The sequence below is a fragment of the Lepisosteus platostomus genome, chromosome 7 (genome assembly GCF_059453375.1).
Source record: "Lepisosteus platostomus isolate fLepPlt1 chromosome 7, fLepPlt1.hap1, whole genome shotgun sequence".
In the NCBI taxonomy this organism is placed as follows: domain Eukaryota; kingdom Metazoa; phylum Chordata; class Actinopteri; order Semionotiformes; family Lepisosteidae; genus Lepisosteus; species Lepisosteus platostomus.
The window spans coordinates 12,912,426-12,936,422 of NC_142617.1; the positions used below are offsets into that span (position 1 = coordinate 12,912,426).

At 39.9% G+C, this 23,997-nt stretch overlaps 1 protein-coding gene across 6 annotated transcripts in view; it reads right to left on the minus strand.

Annotated features, from left to right (window-relative positions):
- Positions 1 to 203: 203 nt before the first annotated feature.
- Positions 204 to 23,997, minus strand: part of LOC148658232 (stromal interaction molecule 1-like) — a 54,360-nt gene continuing 30,566 nt past the window's right edge. For 3 of the 6 annotated variants that reach the window (XM_088639345.1, XM_088639344.1, XM_088639346.1), the window contains exons 7-14: positions 21,399 to 21,576; positions 14,217 to 14,394; positions 11,639 to 11,806; positions 10,895 to 10,995; positions 10,407 to 10,636; positions 8,479 to 8,559; positions 6,255 to 6,636; positions 204 to 4,981 (exon numbers count right to left, since the gene is read on the minus strand). In XM_088639345.1, coding sequence (XP_088495471.1) covers positions 4,423 to 4,981; positions 6,255 to 6,636; positions 8,479 to 8,559; positions 10,407 to 10,636; positions 10,895 to 10,995; positions 11,639 to 11,806; positions 14,217 to 14,394; positions 21,399 to 21,576 — 1,877 coding nt within the window. In that variant the 3' untranslated portion in view covers positions 204 to 4,422. The remainder of the gene's footprint in view (positions 4,982 to 6,254; positions 6,637 to 8,478; positions 8,560 to 10,406; positions 10,637 to 10,894; positions 10,996 to 11,638; positions 11,807 to 14,216; positions 14,395 to 21,398; positions 21,577 to 23,997) is intronic. The other 3 variants (XM_088639348.1, XM_088639347.1, XM_088639349.1) reach the window with 3 other exon arrangements.

The window sequence follows — 23,997 nt, forward strand, 5'->3', positions numbered from 1 at the left end:
CTGGTCAGCAAAATTCATAGCAAGCTGCAGGAGCAATCTATACTGACAACAGGATTAAAGAATGTACTAGCCAACTACTTGAAAAGCATAAAACTGCAAGAACATGAGAACCCGCTTTCGGCATTACTCTATGCTTGTAACTATTTGTCCATCGACACTTCATTTGAATATTTCAGTAGCGCAAAGCAAAATAAAAAGCATAATTTCATTCAAAATAGTTTATTGCTTTCATGCAGGAGTGCCATGAGGATCTGGAGATGAGAAGTCCAGAATCTTACAAGAAGATGCAAAACTTTTTTTCTGTACAAAGATATAGTTTCTCATTAACAGAAGCTGAAAAAGTGTTTTTAAAGGGTTTTTTTTCCCCGTTGTTGTCGAGAGGGGCAAGAGGGGAAGAATAGGTCTTATCCTCCTATTGGTCTCCCCCCCTAACCCTTCCAGCTGTCGCAGAGGCTGCATGCATGGACAAAGAGCATCAACAGTTAACAGGACAGACAGATGGACAAAGACCATCTGCCAGCATTATCATGTTACAGGTTCTTCGTGCAAAAGTGGTACAAATGACATTTTATAAATTGCCACTGTTACAGTTTATACCTTTGTAAAAAATATGAGCAATTTTTTGTTTTGCCTTTCACCAGAAACCATGATCATCCAGATGAAAAATGGTCACTTTTTGTTACGACTCCACAGTTAAGCACTGCAGAAAATCTCTTTTCAGCAAACAGGTCGTGCCCAGTGAAGAACCCTGCTTTGGTTTCCACATTTAAACGGAGTGCAAGCTAGCACTGAAGGCAACATTTGAGGAACTTCATGAACTCAAAAGGCACAGTACCACCCCTTGCTTAAGTGTATGTTAGAAATGACCATTTCCTGTCAGGGCCTGTATACTGTAGTCAGTGCAATGCGCTTAATGTAAAGGATCTGCCATAAGTATAAGTATGTGTATATATAGACATGCAACTCACTGTGTGTGTCGGATTGCCAGAGGAATCTCAGTTGGTAAATCAGAGGCATTCTAGCCCCACATTTGAGAATCCAATTGCAGCAGCTCGATGTGCAAGACATGACATACTGTATACGAGCATGTCCAGGGTACATTTCTGTGCTTGTGTCCATCTCTGGAAAGAGACTTGGAAAGCTTCTTGAAGTGTTTACAAAAGAGAGTCTTGGTCTGGGTCACAATCAAAACGCCCAGGACATTCTTTTATGAAAAGACAAAAAAAGGCATGTTATGACCAAGCCTTAAGTCTCACTATGGGCCATATGCTCACTTTTTCTCTATAGTAATTGTTAGCTTGTGTTCCAGTCTGTGAGTTAATGGCAAACAGGTACAATTTTACATATCTTACGACAAATCTGTTAGAAAGCGGAGAGGGTGAGCTGAGTTTAATAGTAGTACACCCACTCCCTTGTTCGCACACTGCTGACTGTCTACTCAGTCTGCCCCTAATTTAGCACTTCAGAACAGCCAAGATCAAGTTCAGGTGCCGACAGGCTTAATTGGTACAGCTGCAAACGTACTGATCGAGTTACTGGTCAGCAACAGTGACGCACATTTAAACTATGCACATTTCTTTTACACAACACGCTTTTTATGTAGGGCAGGGACATCAGCTGCAGTTACAAGCACTATTAATCCAAAGAAATGTTAGCAAATTCATGACTATTTTCATTTTCCCCACACCACCTAGTGCATGTAACACTGGGGTCAAATACGCACCATGACAGACTTCAAAGCTACGTGAGTGAAAAGACATTCGAGTAATGCTGCCTCCACTCAGCATGCATTCACTTAATGATCTCGGATCTAACAACTTTTGAGAAAATGTGTTTTAGGATTTGATTGTACCCTGGAAAGCTTATAGAAGAGACAGGAAGCATATTACAAACAAAAAGCACTTCATTATCAATCCCTCTGGAACCCAGCAGGCTGGTTCTAGATCCACTCGGTGTAGGATACAGGTGACAGAACTCGGAGAACATGGAGATGTACGATTAAAATCAGTATCTGAAGTATGAAACTTTACTACATTGTGAACAATATTTAGCCTAGTTCCAACTCCTTTTTATCACCCTTGTTTATAGAAGTACCCACATTTTCCTCCCCCTTCCCTTATTTGTTAGTTCTTTCAAGCCGCTGAACCCAGATTGAGAAAAATAGTTTCCTCTCTGGTATCCCTTTGTGTGTTTATATCCACAATGAAATATGTTATGAAGCTCTAATTGTTTTGACCACAGCAATCTTTGTTTTGATTTCAAGAAAAAACAAATATGTGGCCAACCACGGGCTATGTTAACAGATTATTTTTTTCTTTTAAGGGAATTTACTTGAAACATTTTAAAAGAAAGACTTTTGTATTAATTCGTGAAGTTTTTTAACACCTTTGATTTTCTATAAGCAATTATACTTTTATTGATACAGCTTCCATATACATAAGATGTATATTGGCAGAATTGACTGCTTTTTTGTGGGCATGTTTTTCCAGGATATTTTTTTTCAATTTTTGTCCTGTACAAATGATCTGAATCTTTATAGATCTATCATAGGACTGTTAGACAATTTAGTCGGATCATCATCACTAAAGGATGGAGGCATTTAACATGAACCCAAAAAAAAAATCCCAGTTGTAACTAATTCCCCAAAATTAAAATTCCCAGTTACAGCATTACTCAATTTCAAATCATGTTTCCTATATTGAGTACATAGACATACTCCACTCCATTGCAATCAGGTGAAATACCATCAGGTAATCATTAAAGTAATAGTCAACATTGATACTGAACAAGGTTTGGGCTTTCAAAAATACCCAAGAAAACACAGCTCCAATGAGAGGCACTTTTGAACTCAATGCCAGCAGAGAATAGGCTGCTGCTCAATCACACATCGGAATTATTTAATGGACTGAAGAGGGTTTTCAATGATCACCCTTCTCACTGCACTTGTCATCTGAGACCTTGGCAAGAAACACGTCGCGATTCATCTGTGAGGTCCAATAATGTTGACTGCAGGAAGATGCAGAATTATCGAAAGACCAAGCATGAGCAGTAGCTGTTCTATACTTGCTGGAAGGAGCCCAGTCAACACCGTACAGTACTTCAGTATATCCCAGTACAGAGTCTTAAACCTAATGGGTTAAAGATTGACAGGACAAAAACAGTCTCTTTTCACAACAGAGCTCTAATCCCAACTCTGATCCCAATAATGGTTTCTTTGCTACTGGTTTCAAAAAGGCAGCAGTGAATTCTCAAACCTTTCCAAAGAATGGTTTCTGTGTTTGAGGAGAGGGGAGAAATAAAAATGTTTCCAAAAGTGCTCTTGCTTTTCATGAAGGAGATGAGCTTCTTCTGACCATGTTAACCTCAAACTTTGCATCACTCTTTGAAAGCAAGAGGTACTCAAAAGCGCATGATTTAGGAGTTAAGATTTCAGGCATGCATAGAAGAGTTAAGAGCAAACAGTGGAGCAGTTTTAGTTGTTAATAAGTTCCTGCATCACAGACCCCTGGGCTTTGACTAGATAGGGCTGCTGTGGTCAGGAGTGCTATCAGTAGGGCTTGGTGGTAAATACAGGCAGTAGTTTTCAGCCAGAGGGACAGGAAAGAGTCCAGTTTTTGAAGAAAAAGAAACACTGCCTGTTGTTCATAATGAGAAGACCATCATCATTTGAAGACCTGTCTTGACTTGAAAGTGATCCCCTGGAACTTTTTAAAGCAGTCCCACATTCTTTCCAAATACAAGTCATTCCAGGACAGAGAGATTATGGTCCATAGTGATGAGCAGATTCATCCAAATTCAGCACTGGGACATTCAAGGAGCTATTTTAACAGCAACATTCAGCCCTTTGAAATGTGATTTTCCTCATCTTTTAAAAATTTAGTAGCTCGGTTAGCACTCTTCTTCACTGATTAATGGATTGCCTAAGCCACCATCATGTTTGCTTCTCACTAATTAAAACATATACTAAAGGGAAGAAAATCATTGCAAGATCTCGTGCTGATTGCAAAGCGGAAAAAGGACAAGAACCTAGCAAACATCGAATAGCGTTAAAATTTCAATCAAACAAATATGAAGACATGCAAACTAAAAACATTTAATAAAAAATTAAATCACAGAGTAGGATTTTAATTAAGAGACTGGCACCGTTTCCTGCAGAATAAATAGCGCTTTACATGTGCAACCCACCTGACCCCTATCTTTTTAATTACAAAACAAGAAATAACAAAAAAATATATCCTTAAATTGCTGGTTGCTCCCACAGTTCCTCGGAAAAAGAAGTACCTGTAAAAGACAACTTGCAGTGCCATTAGAAATCGGCACAAAGGTCTTTAAAAAAAAATGAGACATTCCCGCTCTTTGAAAAAAAAAAACACTAACAAAACCAAAAACCCCTCCTCCGTGTTGCCATGTGCCAGCAGGACGTTACTTCTTCTGCTTCTTGAAGATCTTGAAGGTGTGTTTCTTGCGGCTGGCGGTGGAGTCGGTCTCTTCGCCCGTGGAACCACTGTCTTCCTCTAGGGGGCTCTTTTTGCTGGAGAGCTGAGGGATGCGGCTGCTTTTGCCTGCTCCGCTCCCGGGCCTCGTATCCGCCGACGGGGAGGGGGTGTCGGGGTCGGTGGAGGTGGGGCTGAGCGAGCGTGAGGACTCGGACTGCGACAGCCCGGCGAGCGCGCTGTTGATCTCCCCCAGGCTGGCCGACTTCTCCATGCCGTGGGCGTACATCTTCTTCATTACCAGGGGGCTGTCCCCCAGGCACTCCGCCCACTGCACTCCCTCCTGGAGGCGGTTACCCCCGTTGGGAGTGAGGCCGTGCAGGGCGGCCGGCTCGTCCCCGCGGGGGCCGCCGCCGCCGCCGCTGCCGTGGAGGAGGGATGTAGGCTTCAAGGGGTGGCCCTTCGAGCCATAAGACATGGACAGCCGCTGCTGCTCGCTCGGCTGAGACAGGGACAGGGACGAATCGGAGTCCGACCGATTAAGATCCCTGGGAAAGAAAGTGACAGCGAGTCATCTCTGGATTGCGGAAACTCAGCTGTTCACATTCACGGTATGGTAAGACAATGTAAATTGATGTTTGTTGGGGAAAAAGGACGGTTTCAAAAGAGTTTCAGTTCCATGGGTTTCAATATTTATGAAATGAAAAGAGAACCATCTCAATTCTCAAAGTGAATGATATGCCAACAAAACATGGCAAGACAAAGCCATCAGGGCAACTTAGCATTGGAGGGGTCAGAAGCAATTCATAGTGCTTTTTCAAAGGGGATATTTAGCCCAGTCAAAGCAAGCAGAGCAGGTTGGAAAAAAAGTGGCCATATCACAACCACCTCTAATTTTATACAGATGTCAAAGCACACTGAATTTTAATTGCTTTGGTAAGAACATTATGCTACAGGATTCCCATTCCAGGTACAGTATTGCCAAATTACTGTAATTGTGAAAGCAAGTTGGCAGGAAAGCATGGACAAACTCTCAGTGGAGTTTAGGTTAAAAGACAGAACTACAATATAAAACTCAAAGTGCCATAAAGATGCTCTTATGAAATATACTTAAAGATCTGTTGATAGTTTAGTTTAGAAAAGCAGAAGTAGCAATACCTCTACAAATAGAAATGGCACGATGATTAAGCACTATTTAAAGATCGGCATGCTTTTCTTGCAGGCAGCATAAATATTTGTAACTCCACACTAGTTAGTACGTCAGGCAGTTTGGGGGGTGGGTGGGAACACAACAGAGAGAGGAGGTAAAGAACAGGAGCTTTTAGAAAGAGGGAAGGAGTAGTAATGCAAATCGGTAATGAGTGTGGCAATGGGGGGGATACAAGATGTTCAGTAAATCGGTAATAAAAATCTGTCATTAAAAAGCCTGTGAGCTTGACTTGAACATGAATGTGAGTAATCAGGGCAACAGAGCAATACAGAATAAGAGATCAGGCTAAACAAACAGTTTGTTGTCCTAATTGACACGATAGGGGCATCATAAAGGTATTACCATGAAACAACTGCCCCATCACCACCTGTGCTGGTTCCCTTTACACTAATTTATTGCCGTCAGGTAAGGTTTGTGGAAAACACAATTAATTCACACACAAAAGGTGATTAAGCACTACAAAAAAAGTCAGAAGAAGAAAAATTAGAGGACAGGGTGGAATAAAAAAAACTGGTCAAAAGAAAAGGCACACACAAGCAGTGAACAAAAAGCAGAAGGAAGCAGCACCCTCATGCCGCGCGTGTGGGGACGGAGACAAAGTGCAGGGCTACCCGAAGCTCCCAGATCGCTGGCGCAACCCCGAGGTGACGTCCGGAGAAGGGAGGTCAGGGATGGTGTCCATGGGCTGGAAATGAGGGGAGTGATGGAGCAAGGTGGAGTGAGGGGCAGACGAGCCACCAGAAGACGAGGAAGAGGAGGAGCAAATGATGGAAGGGTGAGAAACGGCAGACGACAGAGGGGCAGCGCCTCCGAAAGCCTCAAACTGCCCGAAGGAGAGACTGCGCCCCTGCCTCAGGGCTGCCTTCGATTTCACGGGGTAGGAGCTGCCCTCTCCCTGGTGCCCTGCCACAAAACTGCCCTCTACCAACCTCTGAGAGCCCATGGCCAGCTGAGGATCAATGTGGCGTTGCCGTAGCGACATCATACTGGGAGCTGCAGACAGAGAGGTGCACAGTCAATAGGTCTTGTGTTATCTGGGGATGTGACTGAGAATTAGAAAGACAATTTAAAATGAGCGCCTAGGTACCAAAACAAATGTTTTACCTCCGAAGGGTTTTCAAACCAGCATTAGTGTGATCAGAAACCTAACCCAAAAGAGGAATCAAAACATTTCAGGACAGCCTAATCTATTCATCACAAATATCGTTCACAGAGTTATATGTATTAGTCTGATATTTTAATTCAGATATCCTGTCAGAAAATATATGAGAAACAGAGCTTAAACTAAATAATTGAATGGTTGTGCTGATACTTTGAAGATTTAATAACAAACCCAAGGCTTATGCTGTGTTTTCAGGATGTTTACCAGAAAAACATCAAGATGCCCTTATTTTGGTACTGTTTTTAGATTGGAATATGATGGGAACACCGATATTCAGAACATACAACACATATAAGACCTGTTGTAAGATAATGTTATCTAATTGATTATGTCACAAGGTATATTAATTAAAATTTTTAAAAAGTGCTAATTGATGGGCTTTATTTTGGGAGCACATATATCAGAGCAAAATGTTTAAGTAATGTGTTCTGTAGCTACCTAAAGTGATCTGTCAACCCTTGAAATAGTACTGATGCAAAATGAATTTTTAATCTCAGTTTAAATCCAGAACTGGTGACATTTACAACATTATGGTAATACGCAGTTCCTTATGCAAATATTACGCAAAGATGTGGCAGGAACTCGAAGGTGTGTTCAAAGTTATCTTATCAAAAATGTCCAGCCCAAAATTCTTAGCTTTGAGTGAATTGTTGGTATTGGCATACACATGTCTAATATAAAGCAAGAGTAATGGGCACTGCTATGGTTCACGTCAACATTACTGGGTACATCGCTGTCCACATTATCACAATCGTTAAGTGAACATCACAAAGAATGCAAGGTGAATTGGTACAGTTAAAGCTGCTGGAATCAGCAAGTGAAGTCATGTACATATCCAACACATATTGCTTATGACTTCCTGCTTCAATTACAACCATATCTTTTTTTCCTGAAAGACATCATAATAACACGCAAACTTGTGTGCTCTCAAGTTACACGGTCGGCTCCGGCAAATAAAAACGATTAAAAAAATGCTGTACTCTTTGAAAAAATATCAAGCACACCTATGAATGCTAGTTAGTGAGCGTATACTGGCATTTTATTTTTATTTACTGTTTTTATACTTTTATTTAATATCTTGCATTACTGTAAGAGGTTAGGAGGCTTTTTTTAAGGTTTATAGGGCAAAATATGATTACACGAGAATTTGGCTTTACTAATCCCTAAACCCAGCGTAAATTACGAGTCAACTGTATATACAGTATTTAGATCAATGCTTTAAAATCTACATTGTGTGACTAGTCAGTCACATTCTCTAGGCCAGAACGAAAAAAGAGCTCAGTTCTCACAGGAAGCCCCAATGCAAAGGAAAGGAGAAAGGATTGCCCCAAACCCAGTCAGTCTTGCCAACCCAGTAAGCTAATAAAAACCAGACAGTGCCCATGTTTTTAGAGAAGACCGCAGCCATGATGGTTAGTTGCAGAGCTGAAAAACAAGGCATGCTCTGGTGAGTTTCAGAGCTGGAAAGAAAAAGGCCATCTCCACTGATTAGTAGGCCGAGCCGAAAAGCCTGCCTCCCCACCACAACCGCAAGAGCTCTTAGAACTACTAGGACTTTCCAGACTCCAACGGACTACGTGCTCTTTTGAGTCTGCGCAGGAGTGTCGCCAGAAAAAATAAAAGAGGTGATGCTTGCTTAGGGGCGGAGTGAAAGACAGGAACGACGAGCGAACCGGAATATTTCCACAGGGAGTGGTTGTCCGAGCTGACGGACCAGGGGTCGCTCACTTGACGGTTCATTAGCCAGGCGGCATCTGGATTCAGCCAATCACAGGGCAGGAGGGATGGGAGGCAGGAGGAGAGAGGGTTTTTGTTAATGTGGTGGGTTGAAACCACTCAGGGTCATACAGCACTGCAGTCACTAGTCCTGCATAACAACTGTAGTTTTCTGAAGTCCTTTTGTTGCTTGGTAGCTCGTCTCCATTTAGCTACTCCAGTTAGGGATGCCTTGATGTTACAGTTCTAAAGTATTATCAACATACTGAAAGTTTTTATGTTGAAGGCAAGCAGATGTTCCAGCTTTTCTAATCCGAAACCCCACACTCAACAAGCAGCATTCAGAAGGCTGATTTTTTTGCAACCACGCCCTTCTAGGAATGGGAAAACTCTTGACATCTCTTGGTCCACATAAGGAAGATCAAACACCTGACGCAGCCGTAGTGACAGGCAAGCCTAACAAGTCAATGCAATTGCAGTTAGTCTGGTCTCAGATGAATTAGTGCAGATCACAATTCATTTTTGATTGGATTAATAGAAAAAATACTTTGAAAACCCCAGTATAAAAGAGCATTGATTGAAAAAAAAATAACACTTTTTATTACGCAGCATGTGAAATTATAGGTCATCGCTGGGTGACATGAATGGAACAACAATTCTGTCGTGTTTTAACGTCATGGAATTTGACTGATACAACTGTGGTATTTTCAATGACCTTTTCAGATCATTAAAAAATTACATTTTAAACACCGTCACACAAAAAGTTACTGTTGTCTTTACCTTTTTGTACACTTGTACCTTTTTATTTTGAGAGAATAAGCATGAATACGAATTCCAAAGTACTTGTTAAAAATGGCAAATAAACTCTGAACATGAAATATTGGGAGTATTTGTTTGCATTTGTTTCACCAGTCATCCATTTCTTCTAGTTAGTCAAAATCTAAAAAACATCTCATGAGACAAACAAGTCACTGCAACATCTATATTCTCAACCTCTTAAACGTGGTCCCGAGATGAAATTCAAAGAGCTCCTGGCAAATTGTCAGACGTGTCTTATACTCCATAAGAGACCTTGGAAAATCTTCAAAAATGTGCCAGCTTGGATAATTCCATAGTTTCTGTTTTAAAGTATTGTGCAGAGCCACAGTGATATTCTTGGCAAATCAAATGTAAAAAAAATGCATTCTTGCATTAGATAGATTAACACAAATTTCAATTGTCATATTTCCTTCTGTATTTTGAAGCAACTAAAATGCTAAAAATACAATCAGCATACACATTGTGTTAAGAAATAATTTAATTAGGAAATCTGAAAAAAATAAAGTACAAGAGTACATGAGTATGCAAGAGGGAAAAATGTCTAACACTGTAGCATCTCTGTGGATCTTGCAGTGAAGCTGTTCACCTTCTTCTTCCTCACTTGATCTGCAAAAACTGAACAGACCATACTAGTGCTCACATTTAGAAAGCTGTCAGAGCTGCACAAACGTAAGCCTTCAAACTCAGAGAAAGCCTGTGATATTCAGGATTGTACTGAAGTATTAGAAAAGCTCAATTATTCAAAGTCTATAAAGAATAATTTATAGAATTCATATGAAGGATGGATGCATGCTCTCTTTATTATGTGAACCTTAACCTGCACATTTTGAAAGGAAACTGCATGCTGTCTAATTAAGTGTCAGTATACTAAAATTTCAAAACATTTATCGAAATAAATTTTTTTAACGAAAAAAAACAAACATCCACCTAGGTTTTACATATCAGCTGGGCACACTCTACTTTTTTTTGGAGATAAAGCTGCTCGAGTTTCCAGAGATTTCTCTGCCCTGTTTCTGAGGACCTCGGAACGTCTGGTTTAGACCGGTTTCTACAGGCGATCCCTTACATTGCAGAGTGCCCGGTGACATTTCCTCATCCATATCGTCCACATCATCAGTCATGATGAAGTGCTGGGGTGTAGGGCGGCCGCCCATGAAGCTGGGGTCAAGGTTGAGGGCATTGGCCAGAGAGGGTAGTCCGGGGTTATTGACGATGGTGAAGCCCGTCAGGATCTCGATCTGCTGCCAGCGATGCAGTCGCTCCCGGAGAGCGGCCGTGACCTCGCCCAGGGCTTGTCTTGGGACACAGACGGGGAGGACAAAGTGCAGTTATGGTGGCCCGCCAGTGTACAGTATCATGCACTGTATGTGCTTTTCCAGATCTTAATTTTTGAAGAGGGTGAATTCTCATTTTAAAAACCATAAGGCTTGTTCTAATTTGCACAATGAGAAGATTTGCGATTCTAACACCAAAGATCTACTTCAGGTATGATTAATACTTAATATCTTTGCCACTCGCAGTCCTTCAACATCCAAGATATTTTTAAACACTTACTTTGCTGACAGGATTTTGTGATCCACATCATCTAGTGAGGAGCTGTGAGCAACATGGAAGGTCCCAAAGAGTGTATTCCTCTTCTTTTTAATCTTCTCCGCCTTTGAGGAGGGTGTAGAACAGATTACAGCTGTGCAGGTGTCACTTTAATTTGAACTTATTTCTTTTTATGCAAATAATAATTATAAAATATTTAATCTATTAAAATACTGATTTGGCTATTTTTACTGCATTTTAAGGATTATTTGTCTGAAGTATTGCTGAAGGTAAAGTATTAGTTTCAGGAATAATCACAGGAAATTCCCAGACCTAATAGCAGGGTCCTTTCAATACTGCATGCTAAGATGTACATCCTTTATGAAATAAAGACAATTGGTCACACAGTGGCATATCAGCTACTGGATTTAAGATTTTCCTGAAAATACAGTAGAAATACTTTCCCATTTTGGGAAACAGACTCTTTAATATGGTTGGGCAACTCAAAATTCTAAACCACATGAAAGTTGAAAGTGAAAGTTCACAGATGTGCATGTGACACATTCTTCTTCGAATGATCCAGGTATCTGACACCCTTCACATCTGTTGCAAAGCACGTACTGCACAAAGTCAGGCAGCTACAGTACTTCAGAACAATGTTTGCAACATAACCAAAAAATTAATACTTAAATAAATGCCTTAGTCCAAATAATTAAAAACTGACAAGAGCTTCAGCCCGTGATGCCACGATTCAACATAAACACTCACTCCTTCCTTGGCAATGAGTAGCTGTTTCTCAGCATTCTGCTTCTTGATGTTGTAGTACTGCACTTCCACCTCATGAGTGAGCTGTAGCCACTTCTGAAGAGCATCAGGGGGATTCCAGCCAGACCGAGACTCCAGCTCCTTCTCAGCTTTCTTCAAGGCCATACGCACCTACAAAACACACAGCAAGATAGTCTGGGCACTGCTCACAACATAGAGACACATAACAGGGGGGGGACTTGAGAACATACAATTGTACAGTATATGTACATTCTTGTGGGGAACACAAGGTAAGACACAGGACAAGAGTGTGAGAGTACACTACACAGAAAAGGCTAAGAAGTTCAGGTCATGTCATTGTCTATGACTGCTCCCATTGGGTTAAGTTTTAATGCAATTAAATAATTAGGGAAAAGGGGTCTTTGCTTCAGGGTGTTTACTGAAAATCATCTGACTTTTGTGAAACTCCTAGTAATACTATTTCTTCATGTGGAAAAACAAAAGGCAACGACAGAAACTGGTACTAAACGTATCACTTCTGGGTCGCACTATGATAATAATAATGTTTAATTAAATACCAACTAACAAGGATGCTTAAGCAAATGCTGGTAAACCCCACAGAGAACTGTAGTCCTAATAAGGAATACATTATGGTTTAACAGCACATTTATCTTTCTTCACATCACTGATATTTCCTACCAGCAGATTTTTCTCCAAACTGGAATAACTCAAGATAAGAAAAAAAACACTGAAGTATGAAACACTCTGAAAGGGTCCAGTGCACAAGAGGATCTCAGAAGACGGGACTAACTGGGAAGACTGCGTGAACAGGGAATCCAAGAGGCAGTGGCTGTTAATTATTGAAAGATGTTGAATTAAGTAGAGAGAGGAAGTCAATGGTGAAAATCACCGAGGGACTTTCCTCTCCAAAATCAGGCCAATTCCAAATCACTGAGATTGTCTTCATTCTGTAGTCATGTGTGTTAGTGCCCATGTTGTGACCTATTTACGTCATTCAGTTCTTGTGCTGGAGTCTTAGTGCTGTTTTAGTTTGTCTGTGCAGCTCAGACAGAAATACTTACTCACCCATCCTAGATTCATAATTGCACAAGTAGTTCTGGAAGAGTAATAGGAGTTATTGTTACCTGGGCTATGAAACCGAATGATATGCTGAGATCAAAGGCCTAGAGCCAGGTCACTAGCTAATGAAGCTGTCACAAACTGTAACTTCTGATTTCTCTCCATTGACTACCAGCTCATTACAAGGGTGGTTTTAAGCTCTATTCTTGAATAAATGCTTAAATTTCCAGAGAAATTAAATCTGTTAGACTTTTTAATTAACCTTTCCCACTCTGTTTCACAGACGGACTTAAAAAATTGCTTAAGTCTTCTTATGATCTATATTAACCGTTTAAAATATTTCTATGCACTGTATAATATGAATACCTGATAAATATTAAAAACTGATAATCAAGGATATATAAAAGACACTAGAAAAGACTTTCATCTGTACTGTAGATCAAAAATGTCATTTAACAAACCTAGACCATGTATCACATAATACAAAGAAACCATTTTTTATCATTGAATGTAGAAGTGTGCGTGTTCTCTTTGTCCACATAAAGACCAACTTTAAACACTGAAAGTTTTCAGACAAGTAAAAGAAAATTAAGCTCTACAGCTTCAGTGTGGTTTCCTATTCAAAGCAACTAATTGATATCATACAATTAAGGATCAACAAGGCTTGGGAATATGTATCACAAAAACAGAACAAAAGACCTTTCCTGTTTTCCTAATGTGTTCTTCTGTTCCAATTATGAACACATTATGGCATTTTGGACCCCAACATTTCTTTAGGGTTTGTTAGATATATAACTGGAACCTGAACAATCTGGGAAGAGTTTATTAAGCGCTTCAATCCTGCATACAAAATAAGGTTCACATAAGATTTTTGTAGGTCTGTGTTGCAATAGTCATACACATTCAATCCTTGGCAACATAAAATTGCTTAGGGGGACACAAATATTTCATAAATGAAAAATTATGTGTGCCTTCTTCGTACATGTCGGGGGCTGACATTATACTCACAGTTTCTTGTCAAGCCACATGCCTGGAATAATTTGGAGAAGCCTAATGTTTTTCTAAACTATTTAGCAGAAAGGGCTGACATCGAATCAAGCCAACACAGTTTTCATTCCACTCTAAACACTACTGCCTTGAGATCCAGCTTCAAAATCCCGCTGATGCTTTAAAGATTTCAGGAGAGGAAAAATTGCTACTTCCTTCAAACTTTTCTGAATTAAACTGGAAAAAAATAACACTAATATTTGTTATACCACTCAAAAGTTTAGATTTTAGTGCTGTTTGCATGCTAGAAATAAGTTTTCAAAAGGCTTTCAGATGCCAGAATCATGTTGTACCAATATAACACTCCACCACTATCCTGATTGAAAAGCATTGTACATGCCCTCCCTAGATACAAATTTAAGAGCTTTCCCGCCTGACTTCTGAGCTTGCCCATCTGAGCTCTAGATGCACTGCTCTCTTGCCAGGGGTCATACCTTGTCCTCAACGCCCATACCTGTTCAAGCTCTTCCTCGGCGTACTTCTGCCGGCTCAGCTCATTCTCAGTGCCCTCCCTCAGCTCCTTCAGCCTCTGTGCTTCCTGCTTGGCAGAGTTTATCTCATCTCTCAGCTTTTGCTCCAGGTGAACCTTCTCCACCTCCACTGTGCGGTGCTCCTCCTGTGCAATTTGTAACCTGGCCAGAGAAGAAGTGACAGGGACACACAGACAGTGCTCAATACAAACTCCACTAGCAAAGGAAGTGACCAAATTGACTGTCAAAATTATTTATTTTGTGTGTGTTCTGAGGCACACAATCTCTGAGGCAACTTGGAAAGAAATCTCTTGTAATTTCACAATGGCTGAGGACACCTATCTCAATAAAACATATAAGATTCTCTTCAACCATGAGAAGGAACTTAATCTTTTTAGCTAGAAATACAGAAGATCATAAAGGATTTTGTAATTCTGGAACACCAAAGCGGATTGGCCAAGTTAAATCAGAGGCCTTTATCCAAGGTCAACAATCATACAAGAACCCGAGGATACAAGTAGAAATTAAGTTTAGAAGCAAAAAAAAAAGGGAATGCTTCTTTGGAAAAAGTATTGCAGGAATCTGGAACAAACTCATTAACCATGTTGTTTGTTGAGAGATACTTTAATTTATGTAGTGGCATTCTAGGATTATTAAGATACTAGCAACCAAATGAGCAACAACTTAACAGACAAGCCTCCTCTAAGCTGTGGGATGTTTAATGTTCCTAGGCTCTTCCAAGTACAGGAAATGCTAGTGCAGGACAGTGCAGTTGAAAGTGAAGGAACTGCTAGTTCTCAAAATAATGGAACACAGAAACAAAATTGCACAGGAAATTCTAGTTCTCGATATAATGGAAAACAGAAACAAATCGGCACACCTTCATAATATCATCTAAAAATTAAAAACGTTACAGTCCTCAAACATACACAGGCCACAGGATATTAGTTACAAGTGTATACTCAGGAAGGAAGTGCCTTCTCATTCTAACCACACAGAAGACAGCAGACACTGTGTGGCAGTAAAGACCTCTGCAGATAATGAGGGATAAAGACCTCATAACATCAAAGCCAAGCAGGATACAATGGATTATGACCACTGAGCACGTGTTGGGCAGCTGCCTGAAAGATGAATATGAATAGAGAGGGGAATAAAAACGAGGACACGGTGACACAGGATAGTATACCATTTCTGTAAAATCATGGGATTAGGCACAAATGCACTGCACTCTCTCCACTGGGTAACACACTGGACACCCGATACTTGTCACCTCTCATACATTACTATATAAAGAGCCTTGTTCGCTGAAGTTTGGAGAAGCACTCCTGAGAGAGGCATTCTGTGGTGTCAGACAACCTCGAGCCCACAACTCCATCACGTGTACAAGTTACAACACTAGTTTCATCCTGGCCGAGCCATCGAGTCTGACAAGTATCTCTTAAGAGTTTGAAGTGCTTTGGTGGGATCATCAAACTTTAAAACAGTCATAGGCAGTAGCACTTTCACATCTCTCGAAGTTAGACTTTCTTTTTTCATGTTTAAACTCTTGATAAAGAGCATATCATTCCTTTTGTTAAGGCTAAACCACTTGCGGTATTGAATGCTTAAAACATGACATGAAAATGCAAAACAGAACTGAAATGACATGATCTTGAGATAAGTTTAGTTTAGAACAGGGGTCCCCAATCCTGGTTATGGAGGGCTGGCCTGTCTGGGTTTTTAAGTCTAGCTGAACTTCAATCACTTAATTATTTGCTTAACTGGAGTATGTGACAGCATCTCCCAGCTGTCAAATCAGCTGTCAGCTCTTCGTTTAACAAGACTTAGAAAACCTAAAGATAAACTGGCCCCTCCAGGTCTAGGGAAGCTAGTTTATAACTTCAGTTTGCATCTCACTGATGTAAAAAAAACAATTTGTATTCCTGCTTGCACAGACTTTAATTTAAATGTTAAAAACAGCAGCAGTTTTTGTCCTGTTCCTGACATACACTCAAAGAATAAGATCAAAGCCTGCAAAAGAAAAGGCACAGCAACATGCGTTGCTCAAATCAAACCACCAGAGGGCTCTATTTTCACTGTACTCTCTAGACAGTAACCTACTGTAGGACTGACAACTCGGAGGCCCTCTGTAAGGTGATCTGGAGGCTGCTAGTGGAAAATGTTGGCTGCCAGCTATCCGTGCTTAGGCACTCGACCCTGACCCCTGCCATTCACAGGCTCAAGCAGACAGATAGATATTCTCCGATATCTGGGACTGAGGACAACACTCGTACAGCAACACAGGGTCTCACTGCCTGAAAGGACTGAAAGGAGATTTCCTCAGTGGGGAAGCTGAGATTATATAGCACATCCAAAATACTGCTGTATTTCAAGTGCTACCTAAATATAAAAGTATTTATTCTACTCTATTTTACATTACTGAGAAAACTGGAGATAAAAGCAGGTTTAACAGAAAAAATCCCTCCAGTAACTAACCACACAAGTTTTAATATTATGCAGCCAAAGCATTTTCCACGGAAGTGAAATTAACCAATTTATACTAACCAAAACGATAATGCTTTGTAAGCATCTTTTCAAATATTACCTCAATATTAAAATAAAATGTTGCTTTTTCAAATAAAATGCCTCAAGAATCCACATTTTCTTGGAATATATGGTCCAATTTCAGAAAGTATAGTCTCTCCTGCATTTCTTATTCTGCTCTTCCAGCAGTTGAAGAGAATAGCTGAAATTGGACCTGATCTGACGACAGTCCAGGAGGAGAAACAGTTGGCAGGAGTCATCAGGAAGTGCATACCGTGAGCTACAGGGTAGAATAAAGTGACATTCCTGGGGCAGTGAAGTTACTGCAATGGAGCTCAAAGCACAGACACAGAATTTCTGTACATGGGGATGAAACATTTGTTTTCCCATTTCAAAGAAAGCATATCACAAATTAGACTCCTTGCAGATAAAAGTGCAACTGTGTATGATAATTTACTTGTGACATCAGTTACTCATTGGGACTGCTTTTACGTGTTGATTGTAAGAGAAGCTAATTATGATGGACAGGTGTCCTGTCCTGGGGGCACCCTGCCTTGCACCCCCTGCTTGCTGAGACAGGCTCCTGCTCCCCCAAGACCCTGAACTGGACGAAGCCATAAGAAAATAGAGAGATGGAAGCAAATTAATTGGAATTCATTTCCTCTGTCTTTGAAATGCAGCAACCATTTGTGTGACATGTGGCAGCCATTATGCACCAGTAGACCCAATACACAGCAGATTTGGAAAGATGAGAATTTACTTCACTAACTGAATTAAGGGAGAAATTCAGGGCGGACATGCTGTGCAAGTGTAGAGTGTAATTATGCAGGGAGATAGCACACAACATCCCCACTCTTATGAATGCTGCTATTGGACCTTTAGTGATCAAGCAGTCAGAACTTCAGCTTAATATCTCACCTGAAGAATGGAACTTCCTATAGTTCAGGGTTCCCAGTCACCATACTAGGTCATATGGCACTATATCTGGCCCAATAGTAGAGTAATTAAAGAGTAACTTCTACTGGTATACCAACACCACTTATACCAGTAACCTGATTTTCCCTGGAGGTCTATCATCCCAGTCCTAACCGGACCAAGCTCTGCTTAGATTCAGAGACGTGATAGGACCAGGCTAAACGGGCTGCTATCAAGTGCTAGAATGGCATTTATATTCTCTTTCTTTACCATTACCACCAAAGATATGCAATGGCTTTCTAAAAAGCTCTGAAGTTACATGTTAATTTTAAATGTACAGGTCTGAAGGATGTTAATCAATTGAAACAGCTTGTAAGTGTATGAGAAAGGATGAAAGGGTCCAGTTTTGCAAAGTAACCTAGATCTGTGATGAGCTTAGAAGAAAACAAAATTGAAAAAAAAGTGCTTGATAATCGGCCAACAGCACTATGACTGATTACGTCACACAATGTGTTTGGTGTATACTAATCTACAATTCATTCAAAGAAAAGTGAGGAACTATCGGAGCAAGTATAACAAATAAAACAGCAACATTACTTAAGGTCTTGTATACAGTATATCACACCATCTACATGGGCATCGTCACAGCAATAAAGCTAAGACTTATGCCAGAATCCTATTTAAAAACTATCTTTGCAATATTATTTCCTAAATATATTGTTATTCTTCAATCTGTTGAATGACCAATGTTGGTTGACTTATTAGAGGTGAACAAAAAGCTTGAAGGATTTCAGTAGGTTGAATTGAGACTTCCGTTCCTCTAACCCCTTTTTTCCACAAGGTCTTACGTTTGCCAACCACGAATTTACCAGCCCCAAGGGTTTTCAGGAATGTAGCCCTCGTGGTTGGCAATGAATTAATACACTTGTTTTGCTCTCTTTACACTTCCCCTTCTTCCACATGAGAGAGCTCTCCGGCAAAGCAGAGTACTACAGTATATCCACGCAGTCCTGGTTGTAAATCTGTCAGCTGGAATTTCATTTTGCCTTCCCAATAAAAATTTAAAATGTTAATGCAAATACGACAACAAACACTTTTTCCAGGGAACACTTTACACAGTAAGTAATAGTCCAATTTTTCTTAATAAAACCCAAACTTCAATCCTGATTAAAATATTAATGAACTGTTCAAACTAAATTGCCAATAAATGTGCTAGTTGTGTGTGGGTGTGTGAAGAATTGGCACTTGTCCCCAAATATTTAGTCACAGAAACATTAATAAAGGTGTTCTTACCTTGCGGTGTATTTGGGCGTACCATTCGGAGAAACTGTCTCTGTTTTTTAAATCTTGGCTGCTTGGCTGAGACATCTTATGCGTTTGCCACCTGGACCGTATTGTGAGGTGGGGTAATTATTCAATAACTCAAAAAGCTGTGTATCTGTGTATTACTCATGGCTTTTGATATATTTGTGAATGATTTGTTTGCTATACCTTCCTTTTTGTTCAAAATGTACTGCTAAGTCTTATTACTATCTTCCACATGGAGGAAAAGGGGATTCATATTTTTATTTTGTGCGAACTAAAATTATACTTAAGTCAAATTCCCCAATGGCTAGAAGGCTTGAAAGTCTGTGATCCATTTCCAACAAACTTCTGAATTTTTTTCAAAAGTTATTCCGTTGCCTATTAATCATACTCTGCATTTTTTAAACGAGATTTAGAATTAGATTATACTTAGGGTTTGCCCAAGTTTCAATTTTTTAAGACTTTTTCCTCTAAATGTTTTCCTATACTCTTCTCTTGCTATTTGTTTGAAAACTATGTTTTATCATTGGGGGCTATTTTTCCCCCAATGATACTGTCCCCCCCAACTAGTGCTGTTGGGAGACAGCACAGCAGCCTCACAAAGTTCTACCCTTTTGCATGAAAAAGATGCTAGAAAAGCACTCAGCCAGTTATTTCAAATAACCTAATAACTATAAAGGCCCCATCCACTGAAAATCAAAATGAAGAACTGTAATTCCCATTCATTGTTGAATGGAATTAGCGGTGTTTCTCCCTTGTCCGGCAGTGCAGGATTGGGACCAAGATTTTTGATCTGTCTTCAACAGGCTGAGTGCCCTGGCAGCAAAACATACTTTCCACTCCTAGCCTTCCTACTGAAAAGCCAGTGTAGCAACCACAGTTACAGCCCAGCGCTCCAGCGTTCTGCAGGTCACTCAAGTGAAGAGCAACGAACAGCTGTCAGAAAGGCATTAAGAGTAAATGAGAGCACAGGTTTCTATAGAGATGTTGGAGTACAAGACAGCAATAACTCTTCACTCTGCTGTTAAAAATGAATATGTTCCATATGTACTGCAACGTATATCGCACTAAAAAAAAACAATTGTGTGACTTGTAAAAGTAATGTTCAGCACCTGAACTAATTTAGGTCAGCTGTAGCAAAAGAGGTGAATACTTATGGAATTAACATTCTAGTTTTTGATTTTGTTTGGGTAGGATTTTCTAAACATTTAACTTCCTTCACCCAAGAAATTGTTCAAGTTGAGTATTCAAGTTTTGATTTAAAAAATTGATTTATAATTTAACAAAAGAAGTCATTGTTGGAAGGGAGTGAACTTCAACTTCCTCAACAGCCTATATATGGGGAACATATCACTGAGGATATGCAAAGCTGAAGAGGCAGTGAGGCCTTGAACACTTGTTTTATGACAACAGTTAGCTAAGAAACTGCCAAAGCATTCTCTTAAACCATGACAACTAGCCGTAAATGGGGACAGTTTGTAGCTTCCTGTAAGAAAAACATAACTTTTAATTTTAGACTTGACAAACTGTTTCCTAGATGCAAACTAAAAACTTCTCCTATTGTAATACCTAGAGAGGAAGCAAGATGCCTTATTTGGAAAATCATATCAGAAAGTGAGAGACGTGTTACTGTCGGTCACATTTGGCATGTTTCCATTTCAGGATTCAAGTGAAAAGCAAGCTTCTGTTACCTTGAAAACATGCCTATATACAGAGAACACTCCCTTTGTGTGGGAAGATGGACTACGTTTATCACCGTCATCCGTTTCAGTGGAAAGATTATTATTGCAGGAAAACAAAGAAGCAGAGCTTTGTGAAATAAAAAAAACAAGATCCTAACCCAGACAAGGAGAGGAATCCTAACAAGAGCACTGTAGTCCAGACAAGGAAAGAAGGGTGTCAATGACAAGTATACCTGAGATGGATACAATTTAAAAGCAAAGAAGTTCTCGCATTGGGAAGATAAAAGCATACTGATTATAAAAGTGATCATTCCAGTTTCAAAACTTCCATATTCCTTTTCCATTTGGAAAAATTCATTTTTAATTGGTGAAAGCACTGCTTTCAAAAACTTGAAGAACATATACCCGTCTCTCTTGAAAGACTACTGACCACAGAGATTCAGTATGCTTTTACTAAGGTGTGCTACTTACCCTGCGCTGCTAGTTTACATATTGAATTTAGGCTGTATGTCATACAAGCATTCCCAACGTCAAATTTACCACAAGCCTGTCTTGCCCACAAAAAGCTGAAAAATGCAGTCTTGCTGTGATTTTAAAGGAGAAGCTGTAATCACAGATTTACTTTCACTTCAAGGAAAGAGGATCCTTCCCAGTTGGACAAAAATCAATTTACTTTGTTTTAATTATACAGTCATTCCCCAGTAGTCCTCAGCTCTCTCCCTTAGGACCCAACAGACTCACTTTTGCTGTAAGTCATGCAGGCTCTGCTCTGCTCTCTGTAGTCCCTCCAGATCCTTCATCATCTTCTTCATGTGGTCCTTGGAGTAGCGGTTCTGGATGTAAGCAAACCAGCAACCACCCATCCCGATGACAATGGATACCACCAGCATGAAATCCTTTAGGTGGTTGTGTCGGTTCACTGGGAGGGGGGGAGAGAAGACAGCAAATGGGTTAACGGCATCAGAGGTATGGGAAACACACAGCGCCAAGAAGGCAAGTTACTGGTGTGATGAGAGATGGCTAGAAAGCTAGAAGGTGTGGTTCATTGTAGTATGCTGTTGACTCAGTCCACATTAAGAATTGTATCACTGTTTTTTTTTTAATTAAAGCTAGCATACATAAATAAGAAAATAAAGTGGCAGAAAAATGTCACCTTTTAATACAATATGAAAAAGTTGGATTTAGTTGGCTTGAAAGATCAAAATTTTGTGCAATTGGAATGAACCCTTCTATTTTTTCTTAGGTCAACTTACATTACATGATTGCTTTGCTAGTTCTCCTAACTCAGGAAAGCCATTATAAAGTGAAAATCAATGCAACACACTCTCTCTGTGTTGTACATCCTGTATGATTATTCAAGTCCTCTCAACATCCACTAAGGTCTTTCCAACAGAGTCACACACAGGCCACTGCTGTTCCACACTCCCAGATAGAGACAGATTAGCACCATCTATTTCCGTCTAATACCCGCCTGGTAAAGACCCGTAATCACTAAGCATTCAGCTGAGAGAAATGTGACATTTACATGAGTCCCCAAGAATCCCATCTGATTTTCTGTGCAGTGTACACTACATGGTGAAAGCAAGCGTTTCCCTGCAAGTACCACAGCCTGGAGATGATGCCCTATAGGCAGAAGCACAGGAGGAAGATGCTATTATGAATTATTCCATGGAACGTTGGGGCAGAATAGTGGCAAAATAATGAGTAGCAGAACCAAAAAACAAAACAAAAGGTCACACCCATTTCAGAGAAACTGGCTCATTCTTGAATATTTGATGTTCTATTACTTTTCTTTCTGAAACTCAGTGATAATTAACTCAACATCAGCCAAAAGTTGACCATATGACTAAAAACTCAATTTGCACGACAAAAGAAAGTTTGTTGTTCAACCAATTCGGTTAGCTGAAACTACAAAAGAATTCGTGCCTCAGCCAGTGATAAAAACAATCACAGATTTTTATTATTAGCAATAAAACAAAAGAAATACAGCTCAACAAAAAAAATTCACAAACAGAGAAGATGAAGTGAAGCTGACAGGCTATGCTGGCATTTGTGGCAGTTCTGAACAGCCAAAGTTTGATGTGTGTTACTAGGTGTGCTGTGATTTGTTGGTCTGCCATATAGTTTAAGGGGATCTAGACTAGTATAGTGTTTATAAAATATGTTAATCGCCAACCTCTACTCTAGACAAATGAGGTCTGCAGCTTTCTGGCCTCCTTAAAGCAAGGATATATTACTTTACAAACTGTGCTGTAGTCACACTAATTTGTAGAGGTTATGACAGTGACAATGTATGTAATATAATTAAGAATGTTTTAATTCCTGGTCTATCCTACACTCTTCTCTTTGGACTCACAGAACAGGACAACACAATTCCTGCAAGTATCCCACATGTCTAGCAGAGTTGTGATCAAGTGATGTCAAAGGAAATCTCTGTGAAGATTTATGGCCAACCTGATCCAATGGATGAATATAATCTTATAAAAATGTGCACATACCCAGAAAATGCATATAAGAATTTGTCAAATGTTTTGTGACTTCTGCAGATTCCTCAGCCTTTTATATTTTTCTTATGAGAGAAACTCACATAAGAAGAAATAATCCCAATGCTTGCTTGCCAGTAAGTTATTAATTTACTGTTTATTTCCTGCAGAGAGCCTGTGCAAAATCAATGGGACAGGCCTGGCAAAGAAAAGTTTTTAAAAACCTTTTACTGCTGCAAAAGGAGTTAATGTTCTTGCAATGGAGAGACAATCAGGCAGAGAAAGTCAGCGCTGCAGAAAGGAAAGCCAAGAACACAAACACATTAGCTCAGCTAAGACTAACACTTGTCCTTCTACGAGAGCACTTGTATAGAAAGAGTTTTAAGCATCTACTAATATATCAGCTTGATCCCTGCTAGGCATCATTTACAGAATCTCAAAGTCACTTGAGCATGACAAATCCAGGGGACACAAAACTGCTGGTCTCTTTTCAACATCTCTCTAAAAAAATAAATGTATTACATGCGCTGGTTGGGCATTGCTGTACTCTCAGCTAAAGACATGAAATGGTCAGGATGTTTTCAACGCCATTTGAGATAGGTTGACAAAAGTGGTGATGAAATTCATCCATAAGTACATAGCTCCACCCTATTAAATGGCTTTGACACAGAGTAACATGCTGTACTTTTTCTCAGCAATAAATAATAAACCATCATGCACAAATGAAGGGGAACATCCATTTCTGACAGCTTAGTCCTGTGCAGTATACGGGGCCTTACTCACAAGGTTGATTTTTAATTATGATTCACAAGGCTAAAATATATGGACCACAGCTGCAAAGTTTCTGAAGGACAAAT